This window comes from Zingiber officinale, chromosome 5A (assembly GCF_018446385.1).
Source record: "Zingiber officinale cultivar Zhangliang chromosome 5A, Zo_v1.1, whole genome shotgun sequence".
Taxonomy (NCBI): domain Eukaryota; kingdom Viridiplantae; phylum Streptophyta; class Magnoliopsida; order Zingiberales; family Zingiberaceae; genus Zingiber; species Zingiber officinale.
Window position 1 is genome coordinate 5,251,901 of NC_055994.1, and position 21,024 is coordinate 5,272,924.

Below are 21,024 nucleotides of genomic sequence, written 5' to 3' on the forward strand. Positions count from 1 at the left end.
TATCCTCAATGGATAAAACTTATCCAATAGAAGGTGCCTTGAACCATCTTGAAGGTACCTTCAAGCTGCTTATAGAGTTTTCCAACGACTATAAAAAGACCCCTGAAGTTAGAAAATATTTAACAACTCTTGTATTCATTTCCTAGTATTTTCTGAACGTCCAACGAGTGTAAGAGACTTCTCCACCTTCAAAGAAGGAGTTTTTTTAGTGCTTTCTTTTACCTTCGATTAACACCCGCCTAGGTTGTAACCATGTAATTTTTTAGTCTCTTTTATTTTTAGTTGTTCAATTGCTTTATTATAATTTTGCTACTAATTTGAGTTAAAAGATTAGAAAAGGTTTAATTTTTATTTTACAAGCAATTCACCCCCCTCTTGCTGGCTCCATTGCACTAACAATTCACTCCCCCTCCCCCTCGCCCTCTAACTCTCATGGTCCTAACAAGTGGTAGGGAACACAATTAAAGTCTCACATTAGAAATAAATAGAAAAAGATCATGTGTTTAAAAGATTAAAGATATCTCTATTGATATGAGTCCTTTTGGTTAGATTCCAAAAATAAATCCATGAGGGCATAGGCCTAAAGTGGATAATATCATACCATTTGGAGTGATCGAATGCTTGAGGAGGGCCCCGTGCAGGTCAAGAGTGACTAAATACTTTAAGGGAAGCCTAAGTAAGTCAAGAGTGACTAGATACTTATGAAAAGGTCTAGAGCAAGTCAATAATGACTAGATCCTTGAGAAGAGGCCTAAAGCAAGTCAAGAGTGACTGGATGCTAGCAGGGAGGCCCGGAGCAGGTTAAGAGTGAATGATGCTTGCAAGGAGACTCGGAGCAGATTAAGAGTGACCGTGTTGGGGTGTTTCTTTACGTGTTTTAAAATTTATTTTCAAAAAACATACAGTGGAAGTATAATAATTTCCTAAATTATTACAACATGCATCACACACATCCATAAGAACATACATGTATAGACATAATCACAGAATAAAATATTTGTTTAGGAATTATACCTTCGCATTCGTAATCAAACGTTGAAGAGAGCATTTAGCTAGCCTCATAAGGCTAGCCTCTATTAGTATCAATGTGTCAAGATACCTTTAAGACAACTCTGTGAGCAATGAAGCATGACTTCGATTCGGTACTAGCCAAAGGAAGAAGACGACGTGATCTAAGAGAGAACCCCATGACATGATTTGGTGGGCGGCAACACCGAAATCTACAACAAGGGGAGCTATTGTCCAGGCACAGACGACTACTGGTGGCTGGGGTGTCTACACTAAAATCAAGGGTAAGGGGCATTGACACCAAAATTGTCGAAAAGGGGTGTTAGCGTCGAAATTGACAGCAAGAAGCGTCGATGCCAAAATCAGCGACATGGGAGGGGGGAGAGAGAGAGAGAGAGGGAGAGAGAGAGAGGAGGAGGAGGAGACCTAAATCCCAAAAGATTGATATATAATTATCTCCCATGGAAGGGTATTAATACATCTCCATATGGGTTTGATAAACAAGATCAAAATCGTACTCATTAAGCCAACCTGATCCATTGCAATAAGCTTGGTTCAAAAACCAAACCAATTTGATTTAAAACCAAACCAATTTTGATTCTTAACTAAACCAAACCAATTTTGGTTTATTATTAAACCAAAGTGCATCCAACTCTCCTACAAGAGTTGTGCCCCACTTCTACTTTTGTCCCAACAAATATCTTTTATATTTGCCCTTTGTCTGGTTGTACATACTTAATCTCTCTTAATATGAGAATCCAATTCTCAAATTTATTTTACATTTTTCAAATATTCACATAGTATGTGTGAATCAATAGATTCTTGGTTTATATTGACTATACATAATTAACTATTAATTATAGATTGATTATGAATGACACCTAATAGTGCATCATGATCTCGAATTAATAAAAAAATTACAGTTGATACCAGAACAATTTTGAACCCTTTAGCAACTATAGTTATTAGTGTCTCTGTTTCTTTCACTCATCTTATACCTACTTAGTGTAAGATATGGTTTATGTGTCAGTTCCTTGTCATTCCCCACTAGGCTGATTACATCACACCTAGACCAAGTAATAGTTTCTTGTCCTATGAATTCAAATTATTCAAACATATGTCCAAGAATACCATCCGTTTGACATGTTTTGCTTTGTATACTCAATCATCTAAGACTTGCACCTCCTAGGAGATGATTGACAAAATGTCAAAGTATAAACCTGCATGACCAAGATGACTTAAATACCTCAAGTTTAAGAAAACTTGTACTTGAGCTGCAATGAGATCTTCATTGACAAGTAAGGAACCACATGAAGTGTCATAACAGGTGATATCCAATGAACTAATTACCCTTAACCAATATCCACATATTAATTCTTAATATCCCAATATTTCCAGTCAGTGAGGACTGACTATTTGAATAAACAAAGGAACATAATATATACTAGTTTTACATAATTGATGATGTTCAATCTCATCAATTCATTGATTAGAGAATATTTCAATATATTATTTCTCTCATGCCATGTACTGTATTGTGGAGTTCATTAGTTAATTTTAAGATCAAATTATATACATAGAGAATGTACACCTAAATAATGAATTTATTTATCAATTAAATGATGCAATATCTAAGACGATCATCTTAGGACACTCTCAAATATAACAATTTGGAGTAGGTCAAGGTTGATTGAATGCTTGGAGAGGTCTATAATAAGTTAAAAGTGACCGGATGCTTGAAGGGATGTTCAAACCATAAGGGTGCGTTTGGTTCAAGTTATCATGTATAACCTTGGTTATGTGATTACCAGGTAATCACATAACCAATTGCAAGGTTATGGGGAATAAAACATAACCAAATGTTGTTTGGTTCAACCTAGGTAATGCAACAAAAACTTGTTTGTTTGAAGGTTTTAATGAATACCTTAGTTTAATATTTTACCGTATTATCCTCAGTTACAAAATCAACTATACATAATATTATTATTATTATTTATTTTTTTAATGTTTTTTTACTTTTCTTTTTCTTGTATATTTTTTTTACTTTTTTATGTGTGTTTTTTTATTTTTTTTAATGTTTTTATATTTTTTATATTATTCATATTTATATTTTTTTATTTTTTTACATTTTTAAAATTTTAATTTTTATTTATTTATTTTATTTTTTAATTTTAAATTTTTTTATTTTTAAAATGTTTAAAATTTTATAAATTTTTTATTTTTAAAATTTTTAAATTTTTTTTAATTTTAATTTTTAAATTTTTTTTTATTTTTTTTAAAAAAAATTAAAATTTTTTTTAAAAAAAATTATTTTTTTTATTTTTTATTTTTAAAATTTATATTTTTTTTAAAAAATATTTTTTTAAATTATTTATTTTAAAAAATTTTAAAATTTTTTAATTATTTTTTACATTTTTTCTCTTTTTTCCATGTTTTTCTTATCGGAGGGTATTTTTGGTATAAAAAATTCGTTAACCCCGGAATCAAGAAAAACCTTAGGGGGCGTTTGGTACGCGTGTTTTCCATTTTCATTTTCTGGAAAACGCGCGTTTTCTGAAAAACGGTGTTTGGTTTGCGTTTTCCGCGCGCGTTTTCTAAAAAATTGGCTATCGTTTTCTAGAAAAACAGAGAATGACAAAAAGTCATTTTCTGTTTTCTAGAAAACGCGCGTTTTTCAGAAAATGAAAATGAAAACGGTGCAAAGCAAACGCACCCTTAGTTTTCTGAGGTTTTCCGATTCCGGGCTGCATGACTCTTTTGCTGACGTGTCGTGTATGGAACATTATTCGAGAATCATCGAATACCTAAACCAAACAAAGTTTTTGTTGATAACCTTGGATGGATAACCAAGGTTATCAAGAATAACCCCGAACCAAACACACCCTAAAAGTAATGATAATCCTTCATTTGAGGGGAGGATTATTGGAAATATGAGATCTTTTAGATAAAGTCTAAAAATAACCCATAAGGACTTAGACCTAAAGTGGACAATATCATACTATTATGAAAATATATAAAAATTCTTTTGATCCTTATGATATTATGAAAGGTTTTACTAAGCCTTCTCTAATTAAGGTTCGTTGTAAGTAAATTTTTGTAAGTCAGAATTATTCAGTTTGTAATTAGAAATTTGACTTATTCTAGTGAAATTTGACTTATTCTAGTTAAGATTTGAAGCAACTTTTTATAATTTCATGGTAGCAAAAGATGAATACGCTCGTCTTCAATATCCTTGTCAATCCGTCCCAGGACTAATAAGAAGGAGGTAAATCACGGACGACTACTATTCTTTAGAATAGTGACTAATACATAAGGGAGACATTTATCTCGATTTTGTCGAGACTTGAACCCCAGACCTTATGATAGTAACACTTCACGCGCTAACCACTAGATATCTCAAAGGGACAATTTCTTGTAATTCCAGGCACGTAGAAAGATTACCTCTCTTCTTGTGCATTCAATTACTATATCCTCTCACTAGGAGGCAGGAGCCTCAACAACGAGAATTATAGTACTATATATTTCATACTTTATCCGTTGAAAACTTTACAATTTCAAATGCTCCCTTTCGATCTCTTGTCAAATTTTAAAATTCATCCAAGTACGAACAGAGTCATGTTGTTTATCACTAGTCAAGCTAACCGGTTGTGGGGCTTAGCGTAAAGCCTACAAACTCCACTGCCTCCTGCTCGACAGAGGCATGCGCGGCCATTGGGATCCGCGGGGGTTGGGTTTGACCTCCTTAAAAGAAGCACTTACTGGTCCCTGGCGTGGTTTTCAGAGACATGGCAGAATTCAATTCTGACATCATCCGCTCCTCTGCTCTGCTCTACTCTGCTCTCGTCGCATCTCCTCGTCCAAACCCCAAACCCTCAATCTTACCAATTGTCTTCTCCTCCTGGCCGATCAGCAGGAACAAGCAACGCAGCATGCACGATGCAACTCCCTGCATCGGTGGAATTAAGCAAGCAGTTGCATCGTCGATGTGAATGAGAGAGAGAGAGAGAGAGAGAGAGAGAGGCAGCACTCGTGACCAGCGAGGAGCGGAGCAGGGCACACTGTTGTTGCCAAGTCCAACGGAGTGATTGATGATGATGGCAAGTCAGTCTACATGACATGGAGTGATTGATATAAGCCTGCTCCAGTGGCCAGCTTGCGATGGCAAAAGCAATTGGTACTTTGCTTGAAGAAATCGGATGAGAGATGTGAAGTCTCATCACATTAGCCAAAGCATTAAAGGCAATTTATGATGTTAGTTTTCAAAGACAAGCATGCAGATGATGACGTACAAAATCTAATTCGTCATCCGGTGGACAGGACGTCCACTGCACGAGTCGATGACATCATAATTGGAGTCCTGCATGCATGCATGCATGCAGCCATGCACGTCCGGAAGCCATTGCCTCCCCCATTTCCAGGGATATAATTGAGATATTAATCTGATTGAGGAGTTGAATGAGTAAACTGATCCATTTCTCTGTAACTGTTCGTCTCTAGCTTTTTCTAACAGCTGCCCTTGAAACAAAAAAGAAGAAACGCGACACCAGAATCTGTAGAGAGTGTCATAAGAATAGCCTTTTGCAGTTTAAAGATCATTGCCCATGCTCTTGCAACAGCTTATTATAGCCTACACTTCTTTATCCCCAGTGCAATGAGTGTGCATGAAGATGTTCATTGCCCTTTTTTTCTAGAATACAAAATGAAAAAGAATGGTAAATGTTATTATTGTCAGCTTCCTACTTTTCCACCCCAAACTGCAAGTTTTCACCTGCCCTGACATAAAATGATCAAAAGTACCAATAAAAAAAAGGGACTCGAGTAGTTTGGCCTGTGGTTGATGATGAACTGTCGCTTATGTTAGTTCTGTCAGGATCTCTGTATAGCTCTGTGTCACCTAGAGCAAGAATTCTTGGGTCCATTGATTGCTCATTTGAACAAACTTGGTTCCGACTACTGAGGCTAATGTTCCATTGAAGGTTCAATCTCTTTTGCCCCATGCTATTTGCCTCTCTTCCTGTCTGTATCTTCAAAGAAAGACAGACAAACTTGAAATTGATATACCGAAAAAGGCAGAATAGTCCTACATAAGTTCTTGAATATGATTTCTCACTTTCTTATGAAACAGAAATGGACATTATGGTTGTTCATAATCATAGGACTCACCGGAACATCAAAGGAAAAAAGCTTTCAATCCTTGGGTTCACCATTGACCTTTAGCAAATCAGTTGCTGGGAATAATCAAGAAATTCGAACTGTAAGTAGAGAGTAAACACTCGATCTAGTTTCATATGTTACTAATAGCATCCAAGGGAAAGCAATTACCTTTATCAGTGAAAGGATTGTTGAATGAATATACAAGGAAGATCCTGTTTTAGCCAACTGTATTGATGCACTCTTCAAAAGAAATTCAGTTCTGTATACCTATTTGAGAACTGCAAAAGTTCATCTATGTTCACTTGAGAGCTAGAGCAATTCATGTTCTGTATTCGGCTATGATTAATTGACTCGACTTCTGCTATAAAAATGCTAGAAACCGGTCTATGGTCGGAGAATTTCGATTCTCCGCGTACATAAGAGAGCTGGTTGAGGCCACTTCCATACCACAGGATTCTATCGCACCTAAGTAATTGAACAAGGTCATGAGTACAAGTCTGTTGAATACATTCTGCAAGGAAGGAATCTACTATAGGTGTTAATTACCATGCAGGTGTTCGACGTTTTTCTTTCAAGTTCATGTCGTCTCCTGTGTATCTGTCTGAGTTGTTTGAATATTTGTAAGTGGGAGGAAAATATATTTTCCCCTCATTCCAATCCTGAAACACCCGACCCCATCTTTGTTCTATCCGAAGCTGCTTTGAAGGAATAAATTTCTTGAAGATGTTCAGACAACTAAAATTTCTTGTAGATGAAAAGTAAATTATTTGCCTAGCTACCTGATCTTTCTCCAACAGAGCTTTCCAGTTCCTCATTTCGACAAGAGCCTTGGCAGAGCGATACGAAAGAGAAATTCTGTAATTTAGATCCCCGAGCCAAATTATTCGACTACAAAGAAAGAGGATCGAAAGCAACAACATGAGATTTCTCATAATATAAATTTAGGACTAATTTACCAAGTAAATTTGAACACACTCACTCATGCTCGAGGATAGTTTCAGGTGACCTTTCATCATAAAACCCACCGACCGGTGGGAATCTCGTCTTTCTTATAATCTCCATCACATCTGAATTCCTTCTTAGTTCATCTCCATCCTTCTGTCCGGAAGTCAAATGGCTGCAGATGAAGCAGAAGCTTGTTTGGTGCAAAGACATGCTGACTGAAATTGATCCCTGAGAAGAAACAGATTTAAGAATTCATCGTTCGAGTAATGTGGTTTTCATAACTCTCAATCTCCTTGAAGAAATTAACAATCCCACACTTGCAGATGGCACATTGTTATTCCATACTTCCATTTGGATACAATGATTGAGAAAGAAGAGAAATTTCCCTTGATCAGGAATTTTCAGAGTAAATATGCACTGAAAGCTAGATAAGATCTTATCGAATCATACCTTGTTACCGAGATAGCCCATCAACCCTCGGCCAACACAAGAGACCTTCAAGTTCCTTATACTCTCTCTTATCTCCCCTCTTACCCATATGGTAAGAAATATTCCAACCATCTGCTTGCTTGCCACTAAATAGTATCTGAAACAGCCATTAAAAAGCATGTTTGTTTTGTTGTTGTCTAACATTGATGAAATAGCTGATATGAACACAAACAACTTTTGTCTTACTTACCTTGATTGCCCTGCTTCCATTGATGTGGAAGCTCCATAGCCATAGGACACTGGTGAACAGTATGTTGTTGTGCTAGGTGAATCTCCACTAATGTTATCATCATCTGAAGAGCCACCCCATCGATAATTGGGATCATAGTCACTTCTTCTGTTTGCAAACATAACTCGCTCACAAACACTATGCCGACGATCTAGTCTTGGTTGTGGAGCCAAAATATCTCCATCAATTCTCATACTACGGCTCAAGGACTGGAACGATCGACGTTGGAAGAAACTTGTTGGTCTAGTAGACGTTCCTTCGAAATCATCATCCAACTCCATGACAGGATTGGGAATAGGGGAGGGGGTCTGGAAGCTACCGCTGCTGCTATTGCCGGCGAGATTGTTCAGTGTCTTTCTAATGAGAGACACCCATTTCTTTGCAGGACCATTGTCTTCTGCTCCAAGAACATTTCCAGCATTAAGAGGGACAATTTCCTGAAATCTGAGGTTTCAAGTTTAACAACAACTTCACTGGATGCACTTGAAATTAGTTTATCGAAATTTGAAAAAAGGATGAAAAATTTGAATGTACCCAAGCACATATATGTCTGCAGCAGGTGAGGTATGAAGCCAATCATCAAGATTCAAGTTACTAGGTGGGGATTTGCCACCTACATTCCATGTAGCAACAAAGATCCTATCAACAAATGGAAGTTAGCAATCATTTTAGCATTTGGATGAGTGTTTTGAGTTATTTTTGTTAATTATCTCTAGTTTGGAATACCTATAATGAAGTGTTTCAGTGACTTCAGATGCATTCAGATCAATCTTTCCTCTCCGAGCTTGATCAGATTTCTTCTTGGACAGCCTCTCTAATGGCAGAGAAAATTAGTGAGATGAAGAGGAAGGCAACTTATGAAAGAAGATAACATTATTAATAAAAAAAGAAGAAGACAAGTTCTTTTGTGTGGTCTAAAGCTTTTTAACAGAGATGATGGTACTGTTCAACCTGTTTTGCTTTTCTTGACAGAGAATGCTTCCATCCCTGCAATGCTGCCCCTCCATTCCTCCTCCCCTCCTGCAAAGAAACACAGAATTCAAATGAAACAAAAAGGGATGCAAGGCTGTGTTTTGCATGCAGGAATGAGCAGAAGAACACTGATTGTGAAAATGACAATAAAAATTTCTTCTTTACAGAATGAAGAGCAGTTATTCCAAAAGGGGAAAAAAAGAAAGAAAGGAGAGAGATGAAGACTGAGGATGAAGAAGACATTTTCCATGTTCTTATTTCAAGAAGGTTATATTTTCATATTCTTGCAGAAACAAGACAGATATCTACCTCTTCCAACATCATCTGAATGGAAGTCCTGGGTTTTGCTCCTGATGTTGAACCATTTTCTGACAAAGGCCTTGGACCATGAGAGCTGGAAGAGAAAGAAAAGAAGAGAGTTCAGTTGGTAACCCACGAAGCTCCGCGCAGCAATCACTCACCAAGAAGACAAACAGCACATCAAACCTTGCTTTTCTTCCAACTCCCATCTTTCATTGTTTCAGAATGTCCTCATGCAACTGACTCAGGCATTTGATAGAACACCAGGAAGAAGCCAACTCCCCTCTTCCTCGCACTGTTTCTTGGATTCTCCCAAGAACTGGATGGCGAAGCAGAGATTTTTGATGGAAAATAAAGACGAGGTAGTACTTTACTTCCCCTTGCCAATCGATTTAGTAGCAAATTCTAACGTGTAACAAGACCAAAGGAAGTAGACAGGATCACTGCCAGATTCTCTTTAGAAAAAGAAAAAAAATCGCAATTTTTTGCCCTTTCCCCAGACGGCTTCTGATGTGAAGGACTGGCGACTGAAGAAAGGAGACTATAAGTATAAGATTCTGAGAACTGGGAGGTATGGAACCAACTGCATGGAAATGAAAAAGCTTGGATTTTGGAGAAGGAGAAGAAAAGAATGGTGGTGATGAGAGAGTGTGAAAGTGACAGAGGAGGAGGAGGAGGAGGAGGAGAAGGAGAAGGAGAAGGCGAGGGGAGTACTCTCTCCTTCGAATCCTTGTTCTAGGAGTTGATTAAAGTATCCAATTTCAAGAGAATAAAGTGCTCCTCTTTCTCTCGCTTCTCTCAAGGCTTTTTACTCCAAATCCAAGACCAAACCAAAACAGTGAATGCAAGCAAACATTTCGTTAAGAAGCAGAAATTTCTAAAACTGAAAAACTAGAAAGAAAAATAAATGTAAAACAAAACACAAACAAAACAAAACAAAAAGCACGCCAGAATTGCTTGCTACCAATTAGGCAATTAGAATCTTCTCCTCACAGAAACTGGCTGGAGTCAGGTTTCAGCACCTCCTCACCTAATTGGCTTCTTCCATAGAGCAGGTAAACGGAGAAAAAAAAAGCAAAGCAAACCAAAGCATTCAGAGGCCTTCTGCAACATTCAAATGTGTGTGTGTTTCTGCATGGATATCTTTTTTTATTTTCTCTTTCCCCCCCTTTTTTATTTGGTAATTTTCCTTTCTTTACATCTGCGTGTTTGGTGATTGCCCTGCCTATTGCTCATCCTTAATGAAACAAAGGTTCATGATCCATATCGAAGTTCATTGCCGACTGGTTAAACCTGACCCTTTTTTCTATTGCCATGCAGAATCTGAACGTTTGGCTTCTTCTTTATGTTTTCTTAAATCGAACAACTCGTGTCCTTTTCCCCTCACAAAGTATTCAAAATCCATCCTGACCAATCAGCTTCCAGGCAGCCATGCACATTACAATACTTGACCGTCTTGGGATACTGTGTTCAAACTCTTTGGCACAGTCTTTAGTTCCCCTAAATAATAAGAAAAATAGTACAGCTTTGGCAATCAAGCACAGAAACAAACAACTATGACTGCCATAGAAAAACAATTCCACTACCGCTCACCTCAACATAACAATGGATCTCCATAAACCAACTGATCACAAACTTTAGAGGCTTCCATGCATAAATGTTTCAGAGCAAGGAGAGAAGCCTATAAATAAGGCCATGCAACTAAAATAAAGGCACGCCTAAACTTTGCTAATTAAGCTTGTCCCATGTGATGTTATAAATAGGATTTGTCAGTATCATGCGCCAATGATTAGCAACTTAAGATTCTCTTTGTTCATCAAAATTATAATCCATCCAGATTCAAACAAGGTCGTTGGTCCGTACTGTTGCCAAGCATGAGTATCCATGAGTCCCCTCTCTGACCTTTTGCTTTATGGAACTCCTCTCACTTGTCTAAGTGAACAGCTTCATTCATATCGAACGCTGTCCTTAAATTTGAAGTATACGTACGTCTCCAAAGTACCTTTGGAACTTCAGCGTCCTACTTATAGACACTGTAGCGAGCTCCTTTCCCTTCTTCCAGGACGTGACTTGCCTCGCAGTTTCTCATGGACCACTGAGATCGAAAGCGATGGGGCTCGAACGGTATCTGATCGAGGGTAATCATCATTCTGTCGCAGGATTTGATAGTCATTGTCATGCATGAATCAAGAATGGCTTGGTGGCTGAATCCCCTTTTCTGTAAAAAAAAAAAAAAAAAAAGTATAAAGATGAGAACGAAAGAAGCGGATTATTAATTTCCCCTAATCTTCTATATATGTAATTCATTCCGATGCTTTTCGATTTATTATTGCATGCTTACGACTGTGCGTCGCGCAATATATCATATTCCTTTGTTTTTTTTTATTTTTTAAAAATTTTGAATAAAAAAATTAATTAAAATATATTTTTTAAAATTTTATTTATAGGGTTCAGACTTCCTAATTATGTTATAATTTTAAATTATTTTTTAAAAGATTTTATCTAGGGTTCAGGTTTCCTAATTGGATTATAGTATTTAGTTAAAAGAAATTAAAAATAAAATAAATTTAAGTATTTATAGAGTATTGTAATGTGTTGAGGGGATATATTAATGTATTAGGGTTTTATATAAGGAAATATTGGTTTTTTTTTTATTTCAAATTTCTTTGTTTTTTTTATTTTTTTAAATTTTAAATTACAAAAATAATTAAAATATTTTTTTAAGATTTTATTTCTAGGGTTCCGTCTTTCCAATTGGGTTATAATTTTTAAGTTAATTTTCCTTTTTTAAGATTTTACCTCTAGGTTCAGGCTTCCTAATTGGGTTATAGTGTTTAGTTAAAAAAAATTAAAAATGAAATAAATTTAAGTAATTATGGAGTATTGTAACATGTTTAGGAGATATATCTATGTATTAAGATTTTATATTAGGAAATGTTTGAATTTTTTTAAATTCAAAATTTAAAAGAAAATATTTTTTTTTTAAAAAAAAGGTGATATGCTGCGTGATTCGTACAGTCGCGCACTGTGGCATCACATAAATATATCACAACTATATATATATATATATATATATATATATATATATATATATATATATATGTGTGTGTGTGTGTGTGACGACTACCTTTATAACATAAAAAAAAAAAAAAGAATTTCAAACAATAAACTTTAATTGATTTTCTTGATCCTCTTTTAAATTTAATCATTATTATAACAAAAGCTGAATATGTTCGTCATCAACACCCTGTCAACTCGTCTCAGGATCAACACGGAAAAGATAAATTACAAGTGATTATTAGTCTTTGGAATATTGACTAGTACATAAGGGAGACATTATCTTGATTTTATCGAGATTCGAACTCTAGATCTCATGATGACAATAATTCATATACTAATCATTAGACCGTCTCGAAGGAACACCATTATTGTGATTCATATATTAAGTGAGAATATTAAAGATTATGCGAATTCATTTTGAAATTAAAACATAATTGCCATAGAGTAGCTGTTAGCGCTTAGAGTTAACTTCAACGGATGTACTAGAAAAAATATCCGTGTGGGAGGGGCCGATGACCAGAGTTCGTACGATCTTTCATCAAAGTCAAATCCATATTTGCAAATTACGCTCGAGATTGATGGATAAATCCACATCAATCTAATTACCCCATCAGGGGTCCGTTCCTAACCCTGCCTGCTGGATTTCCGCCTCTAGATTCTGGTGTTTGACCATTTCCCTGGATGGAAATACGAAATCCGTCTGCTTCCCTCCACGTCGGCTCCTTGTTCCATGGGAGCGTTGACTGCTCCACCATTCTTTTCCAAGTAAAGAACTCTAACATCCTAAACACGTTTCGTGCTATGATCGATCGGTCGGCTAGTTCTGGATCTCGAAGCACAGTTGTCCTCATCGACCGTGCCCATCCGCCGCGTCTATCGAGGCTGCTCTAGTTTATTTATGCGTGACACGACGGTGGCGTTCCATAGAACGATTGCGGAAGGCGGAAGCTTCGAGGGTCGACGGGGGAAGATGTTGGCAGTGTTCAACCCAGCAGTGGCGAAGATCCTGTCGGGGCTGAAGAGCCCCGAGGCCGGGGACGGCTAGGGCGGCCGCCGAGTGGTGGATCACTTCTCGGCGAGGCGGAAGGGGCGGTGGTCGTCGGCCTCGGCCGCGACGGCACTTTAGCTTACACGTCGGAGGACCAGAAGCCTCTCCTTCCCAGATAAGAGCCATAAGCAAAGTACCAGACGAGTATTTTCTTCCAGATTTTTATTAATTTCCATTCTTCTTTTTTTGTTCACTGGTGATTTTACTTTTATATATATATTGCGTCCAAAAAATTCATATAACTTCGTAATTATATGATATTGTCAGATTTTAACGATAAAATTAGGATTCCTTCTCTAATGTATGATGGACTTAAAATTCCATCTTTAAATAGAACTATATTTTAGTCTCTAATTTTATCGTTAATAATATATAAAAAAATTAATCTAGAATTAATAGCGTCGCAAATAAATTATTTGTCACTAAGTAACATGGACATTTAAATTCTGTGGCTATTTAGCGATGGATAATTTATTTCTGTGGCTAATATTATTATTGTATTTAAAAATTAGCGATCATATAAATCAATCCGTCGTTATATAACGACAGAATAAATAATATAATCCATCGTTATATAGCGACATAATAAATAATTCGTCACTAATATTAGGATTTAGGACTTCGCTCGACTCCAATCTCCCAAAGTGCTCTCTCCTTATGTGATTCTCGATCTCTTCGGTGACCGTGCCCTCTAATCTCTGATGTCCTCTCTTTCGACGATCGTGCCCTCCCATCTCTGACGTCCTCTCCTTCAATGTGGTAAAAGGCGATTCGCTCGCCCTCAGCGCCCCCGCCAATCCATCCCTAGACCAACACGGAGGAGGTAAATCACGGGTGACTACTAGCCATTAGTGCAAATGGCCAAGACATGAGGGAGGTTATGCTCGGTCACGCCGAGTTTCGACCCCAAGACCTCATGTGGTAACACCCCATGTCTTAACCATCGCACCATCCCGAGGGGACAACGTCCTCTCCTTCAATGACTGTGCACATATGATCTTCTCTCTTCCCTCTCCTCTTTTTTTTAACCTAACGTCGACGATCTTGGCCAGTCATGAACTCGCATCTGCAATCTTGGCCGGTTGTGTGCTCGCGACGATGAGCTTGATCGACCCTGAGCTCGCGACCACAGGCTTGACCAGCCCTAAGCTAGCGGCTAGGAACTTGACGTGCTACGAGCTTGGCTAGCGAGATCTACCTCGGTTGTGACATCAACCTTGGCCACAAGGCCTCGACCAACTAGTTGGTTGTAAGGTTTATGATACAAACCTAAATATGATCTTGATAATTTTAAATTAGTTTTGGCAAGTTCTAGAATTTTAACGTAGTTTCATTGCCTTGATTGAGCAACTTCTTGTATATATATATATATATATATATATATATATATATATATATATATATATATATATATATATATATATATATATATTTTTTTTTTTTTTTGTTCATGGCATGCTTAGTTAATACATTGAATCATGTGTGTAGTATCTCTCTTAGGGTGCGTTTGGTTCTTGTTATTATGTATAACCTTGATTATGTGATTATTTGGTAATCACATAACCAAGGTTATGAGGAATAAAACATAACCAAATATTGTTTGGTTCAATTTAGGTAATGCAACAAAAACTTATTTCTTTGAAGTTTTTAATGAATAACCTAGTTTAATATTTCACTATATTGCCCTTAGTTACAAAACCAACTATACATAATAATAATAATAATAATAATAATAATAATAATAATAATAATAATAATATATTATTTAAACTCTACATTTATTTTTCACTTTTTCTTTTTCACGTTTTTCTTTATATATATATATATATATTATTTTGTTTTTTTTATTTTTTTTAGTTTTTTAATTTTTATTTTTTAAAGTTTTTTTTACTTTTTATTTTTTTTTAAATTTTTAATTTTTTTATTTTAATTATTTTTTTACATTTTTTTTGTTTTTTTATTTTTTTTTTATGTTTGTTTACATTTTTATATTTTTTTAATGTTTTTTAAACATTTTTTTATTATTTTTTATTATTTTTATTTTTTATGGTTTTTCTATTTTTTTCTCATTTTTAATTTTTTTTATGTTTTTTATATTTTTAATATTTTAATATTTTTAATTTTTTTTCAATTTTTTATTTTTAAAATTTTTTTATGTTTTTAATTTTTTCTTTACATTTTTCTTTTTTGTCACATTTTTCTCTTATCCGAGGGTATTTTGGGTAAAAAAAATTCGTTAACCCCGGAATCAAGAAAAACCTCAATTTTCCGAGGTTTTTCGATTCTTGGTTGCATGCCTCTTTTGCTGACGTGTCGGGCATGGAACATTACTCGAGAATCATCAATTACCTAAACCAAACAGGATTTTTATTGATAATCTTGGATGAATAACCAAGGTTATCAAGAATAACTCTCAACCAAACACACCCTTATAGTGATGGATTTATGTTTAATAATATGTTAAGTTTTGTATTACCTGAATCATGTTGTAGTACCTTTCTTATATTCATTGCATAATTGTTAAGTAATCAATCTTGTATTCGAAATGCTGTCAATTTTATGCTCATTAGGATACAAAGTATATGAATAAAGATTGGATGTACAATAGATTAGAAATTAAATTTATCCGAGATGAATATTTTGATGGAGTTCAAGAGTTTGTGAACTTTACAAAAAGTCATCCAGAATATATGGATGATGTTGAATTACATTGTCCATGTAATCATTCTAAATGGAATAAAACTTTCTATAATGAGGACACTATGAAAGTATATCTATGTAAAAAAGAATTTGTTTCAAATTGCTATAACTGGTATTATCATGGAGAGTCTTATTTGTCTAATCGTATTAGAACTTCAGTTGCTTCTTCATCTGACACAACTCTTATAGGGAAACCATAATCTAATGAGAATGCAATGCAATCAATGATTTATGACACGATAAATACAGTTGATCATTCCAATATAAATGAAATACCAATATCTGAAGTTTAGCAATTGTAAGACATGTTAAAGGCTAGTGAAAGAGAACTGTGAGAAGGGATTCCATTTAGTCATTCTCAACTATCAGCTATTGTAAGGTTATTGAACATCAAGACAGAGTATCATTTTTCAAAACGATGTTACGATGACATTTGTCAATTGATGTTAGAGTTGCTCCCTGCTGATCATCTAATGATTGATAGATTCTACAGTATAAAAAAATTAGTGAGGGATTTAGGTTTGTTTGTAGAGAAGATTAATTGTAGCATAAACAACTACATAATATTTTGGAATGAAGATAGTGAACTGATTGCATGCAGAATCTATACTCATCCACGTTATAAGCATAGTAGTCGCATACCAGATAAGAAGAAGAAAAAGATTGCATGGGAAGTTATGTATTACTTTCTGTTAATTACTAAACTTTAACACTTATATACATTTGCGACAACAGCAAGTCACATGAGGTGACATCATAAGCATGTGTATGAAGGAGGTATAATATGTCATCCTTATAACTCCTCTACATGAAACCATCTTGCTACAATATGTCTCTCCTTTACAATAAAATCACATAATGTGAGACTGAGAATTTCTACAGATAAATTTCAACTATTTGGTAAGTTGGGATAGCAATATTCATCTTGGTCAATTATATTAACACCTTACAACTTACCACCATGGATGTGCATAAAAGATAAATTCATATTTCTTACTGTACTTATTCCAAGACCAACAAATTCGAAAGAGAAGATAATGTTTTCTTGCAATATCTGATTGCCGAGTTGAATGAATTATGGAATATAGGCTCAGAGACTTATGATGTTACAAGTAAAACTAATTTTACATTGCATGCTGCCTTATTATAGACGATCAATAATTTTCTAGCATGTTCAATATTGTCGGGATAGAGCATGGTTGGTAAATTAACATGCCATATTGCATGATAGAGTCATACATTTTTATTACCTTGCAGTGGGAAGGTATCTTGGTTTGATAATAATTGTAAATTTTTATCAGTTGAACAGTCTTTCAGGTGAAATAAGAAAAATTTCATTGACAATGTTGTAGTTAGAAAACTTCTACTAACAATCAAGTCAGGTGAAAAAAATCATTAACTAAATATACAACTATGTATTCTTACCAGTATCTCAGCATAATTCTAATGAGATAAATAAATACATTATTATGTAGTGCAAGTGTGGTTAGAAGAAAAGAAGCATTTTTTGAAAACTGTCATATTAAAAGTATCTACTTATTCGTCATAATTTAGATATGATGTATGTTAAGAAAAATTTCTTCGATAATATCTTCAACACTTTGATGAATGTGCCTGGAAAAACTAAAGACCTACAAAATCACGTGAAAAATTAAAAAAAAAAAACTAGTTAGCAGATCAAGATTGCATCAAGATGAAACAACTAATAAATTCTTAAATGCTTGTTATACATTGGACAAAGATGGTGAGCAAACTTTATATAGTTAGTTGAAAGACATCAAATTATGAGATGAGTATGCCTCGAATATGGCTCGATGCATGGATATGAATATGTTAAAGATATTTGGAATGAAGAGTCATGATTGTCATGTATTAATGCAAAGACTTATTTCAATAACTTTTCATGACTTACTTTCTCAAAATGTTTGGCAAACACTCACAGAATTGAGTCTATGTTTTAGATATTTGACAGCGAGCTATATTATGATGAATGATATGCTTCATCTAGAAATAAACCTTCCTCTTATACTATATAAGCTTGAGAGTATTTCCCACCAAGATTTTTTGATTCTATGGAACATCTGCTAGTTCACCTACCTTACGAGGCATAACTAGCTAGTTATATACAGTACATATAGATGTATCTATTCTAACAATTTTTAAGGAAATTAAAACATAATGTTTGTAATAAAGCAAGAGTTAAGGGGTCAATATGTAATGCTTATCTAGTTGAAAAACTATCTTCTTTCTTCTCATATTATTTTATTGATAATGTGAAAAATAAACATCGCAAATGTCCTAGAAATTATGATGATACTCAACCAATAGACCAATCAATGCTTTCTATTTTCAATTTTTCTGGTAAGGCAATGGGTGCAAATATTTCTAGACGGTTAACTCAACAAGAATACCATATTACAAGAACATACATACTTTTAAACTGCGATGAGGTTAAATCTTCTATAAAGTGAGTTGACTTCTCTAATTAAACATTTATATCATTATATTTATTGGTTATCACAATTGTCATAAAATTACCTTCCATGACAGCTTGTATGAACAACAACTATAACTACAAAATCTATCAATGGATATAAGTGAGATAGCTAAAAAGTTAGAGACAGATTTGCATTATAGTTTCAAATATATATAAATTAGAGAATAATTTAAATTTTATACATTACTATCAAATTTAGGCTTAATTTATATCATAACTATTTTTATAGATGAACAGTCATAAAATATTAAATGTGCAAAATTCCAGGAAAATCAATCTTCACTACAAGAATTTTGGATTTAACTACACCTAATAGACAATAGTTTTTTGAGAAACTGTTGTCTTTTTGCCATTTAACATTAATTTTATTGAAAACCGTTATTGTTCACCATAATTTTTTTTAAAATGACAACGATTTTTTAAAAACTTGTTGTCTAATATATGTCAAAGATAATGGTTTTAAAAAACTGTTGTCTTTTAGTATTGCTTACATAATAATATACAACAATTTTATTAAACTGTTGTCTTTTGAATGTGGTTGAATCCCAAAAAAAAAAATAACAATTTTTTTAACTTCACCGAAAAAAAACTCACGAACAAAAACCTAAAGCCCACTTCTCTGGGAGTCTTCCATGAACAAAAACCTAGCTCCAACGCCTCCTTCACAACTCCTCCATGAAAGACGCTCCTCGTCGCTCTCCCTGCTTTGCTTGTAAAGTGTCAGCGCATCGATAAGAAATTTGAGATCCAACCACAATAGTTTTTTAAAAAACTATTGTCTTATTTCATTTAACAATGATTTTATTAAAAACTATTGTTATTGATCTTTTTTTTTAAAGACAATGGGTTTGAAAAAAATCGTTGTCTTATGTATGCTAAAGACAATGATTTTTAAAAACTATTCTGTTGTCTCATCTATAAGATGTTGGATCGAAAGCGCTAGGGGGGGGGGGGGTAAATAACGCTCGTGGCTATTTCGTTCGATAAAAAATATTTTAAGTGTAAAGCAGCGGAAATAAGTAAAGCAACCACACAGAAGACGCCAAGGGTTTACTTGGTTCGGAGCTTAGGGTGACTCCTGATAGGATCGAGTAGCGCGATAGAGGGGGGGGGGGTGAATATCGCGTCCTTTTAAAACTAATCGTTTCTTGAAATCAAAGTCGTGCACAGCGGAAAGTAAATAGAGACAGTTTGTTTACTTCGTTCGGAGCCTAGCTCGACTCCTACTTGAAGGCTCGCGGTCCTTGACCGCACCGATGGGCAAAACACTAAAACTCTTCTCTCCGAAGTCCTCGGAGAGAAGCAGATCGTATAGGTACAATAGAATAAGATAGTAAAAAGCCTACTATCTTATTTGCAATTAAGTGAAAAACAAAAAATATATACCGACAAATGAATCGAAGATTTAGCGTAGGTCGGTGCTTTCGAATGACGTAGCTTGCTGTACTGATGAAGATGAGTCGCTTGCAGAGCAGTAACTTGTGATTAGAAAATATTTCCTGGCCTCTGACCTCGAGCCTTAATTTATAGGTGCACTGAGGTTCGGTCGACCGATCCTTCTGTTCGGTCGACGGAACCAGCTCCGATCACCCACAGCTGGAGTCTTACGCTGGCTCGTAAATTCTACATTAACTAGCCTTCAATGGTTCGGTCGACCGAACCCTTTTATCGGTCGACCGAACAAGGTTTTTCCTTGTTCACTGAAATCTGCCGAGATCACCCTTTAATGCTGATTAAATGCTGATTGGATCGGTCGACCGATCCCCAGGTTCGGTCGACTGATCAGCTTCTATTTCCTTTGCTGCTGATCGATGCTGATGATCTGTCTTGTGCTGAGTCACTATGGTTCGGTCGACCGATCTTCTGGTTCGGTCGACCGATCAAACTTTTGACCGGACTGAACTCTGCTTTGCCTCATCTGAACTGATCTCTGGTCTGAGTCAAGCTGGTTCGGTCGACCAATCCTCTTGTTCGGTCGACCGATCAGGCCGAATCTGCAAAACAGAGTTTAAACAATATTCCTGTAAAACAAGTGTTAGCACAGTAATATAATGCATGAGTAATATAGACAGTAGAGCTGTCTTGATCTCAACTTGGAAACCTTCCCGGTTTCTTCAATTGGATCAGCGACCTAAGGTTGTTCCCTCTGGGAACCCGACCTCACTGTCGCTCCTCCAGTTTGCTTACCTCAACCTACCTGCCAAACCTTGATCCTCCCGATCCAGTTTGGACTTTTCACTCAGCCTTGATCGGCTCCCCAGGACTTTTCTCTTGATATTCAATCCTCCAGACTTCTTGATCATACCGCCAAGCATTGGGTCCCCTTGACCTGCTTGGACTTGCACCTAGGTTCCACGATCTGCTAAGACTTTCCTGCCTAGCCTCCAGCTAGGACTTTCCCGGTTGAGTAAACATCCTGCATACTCAGTCAACTTGTTAGATCATAACAAGACTTAACTTGAACCTTTGACAACATCAAAACTCAGGTTTGATTCTGGTGCAGTTTGCACCAACAATCTCCCCCTTTTTGATGTTTGGCAACCAAGGTTCAAAGTTAAGTTTAAAAATATGCAACAAGTAAATAAACAAGCATAAAAATATGCAACAAGTAAATAAGCAAGC

At 35.5% G+C, this 21,024-nt stretch overlaps 1 protein-coding gene across 2 annotated transcripts; it reads right to left on the reverse strand.

Moving 5' to 3' along the window:
• Positions 1-5,573: 5,573 nt before the first annotated feature.
• LOC121979350 (type IV inositol polyphosphate 5-phosphatase 7-like) lies at positions 5,574-9,928 on the reverse strand. 2 transcript variants are annotated; one of them, XM_042531332.1, is made up of 13 exons: positions 9,284-9,928; positions 9,107-9,191; positions 8,777-8,845; positions 8,552-8,639; positions 8,360-8,464; positions 7,787-8,269; positions 7,558-7,693; positions 7,142-7,335; positions 6,942-7,050; positions 6,709-6,857; positions 6,331-6,627; positions 6,172-6,236; positions 5,574-6,026 (listed from the first exon to the last, which is right to left on the reverse strand). In XM_042531332.1, the coding sequence occupies exons 1-11, from the start codon at positions 9,311-9,313 to the stop codon at positions 6,405-6,407; spliced, it is 1,671 nt and encodes a 556-aa protein (XP_042387266.1). In that variant the 5' UTR covers positions 9,314-9,928; the 3' UTR covers positions 5,574-6,026; positions 6,172-6,236; positions 6,331-6,404. The 2 variants fall into 2 exon arrangements, with proteins under 2 accessions (XP_042387266.1, XP_042387265.1); XM_042531331.1 differs by having other exon boundaries at positions 5,574-6,032.
• Positions 9,929-21,024: the final 11,096 nt, after the last annotated feature.

Coding starts and splice junctions, on each gene's coding strand:
- LOC121979350 (XM_042531332.1), bottom strand. CDS start 9,313: ATGAAAGATGGGAGTTGGAAGAAAAGCAAG. Junction 8,640..8,776: donor TGTCAAGAAAAGCAAAACAG/GTTGAACAGTAC, acceptor CTCTGCCATTAG/AGAGGCTGTCCAAGAAGAAA. Junction 6,628..6,708: donor AAACGTCGAACACCTGCATG/GTAATTAACACC, acceptor TCAATTACTTAG/GTGCGATAGAATCCTGTGGT.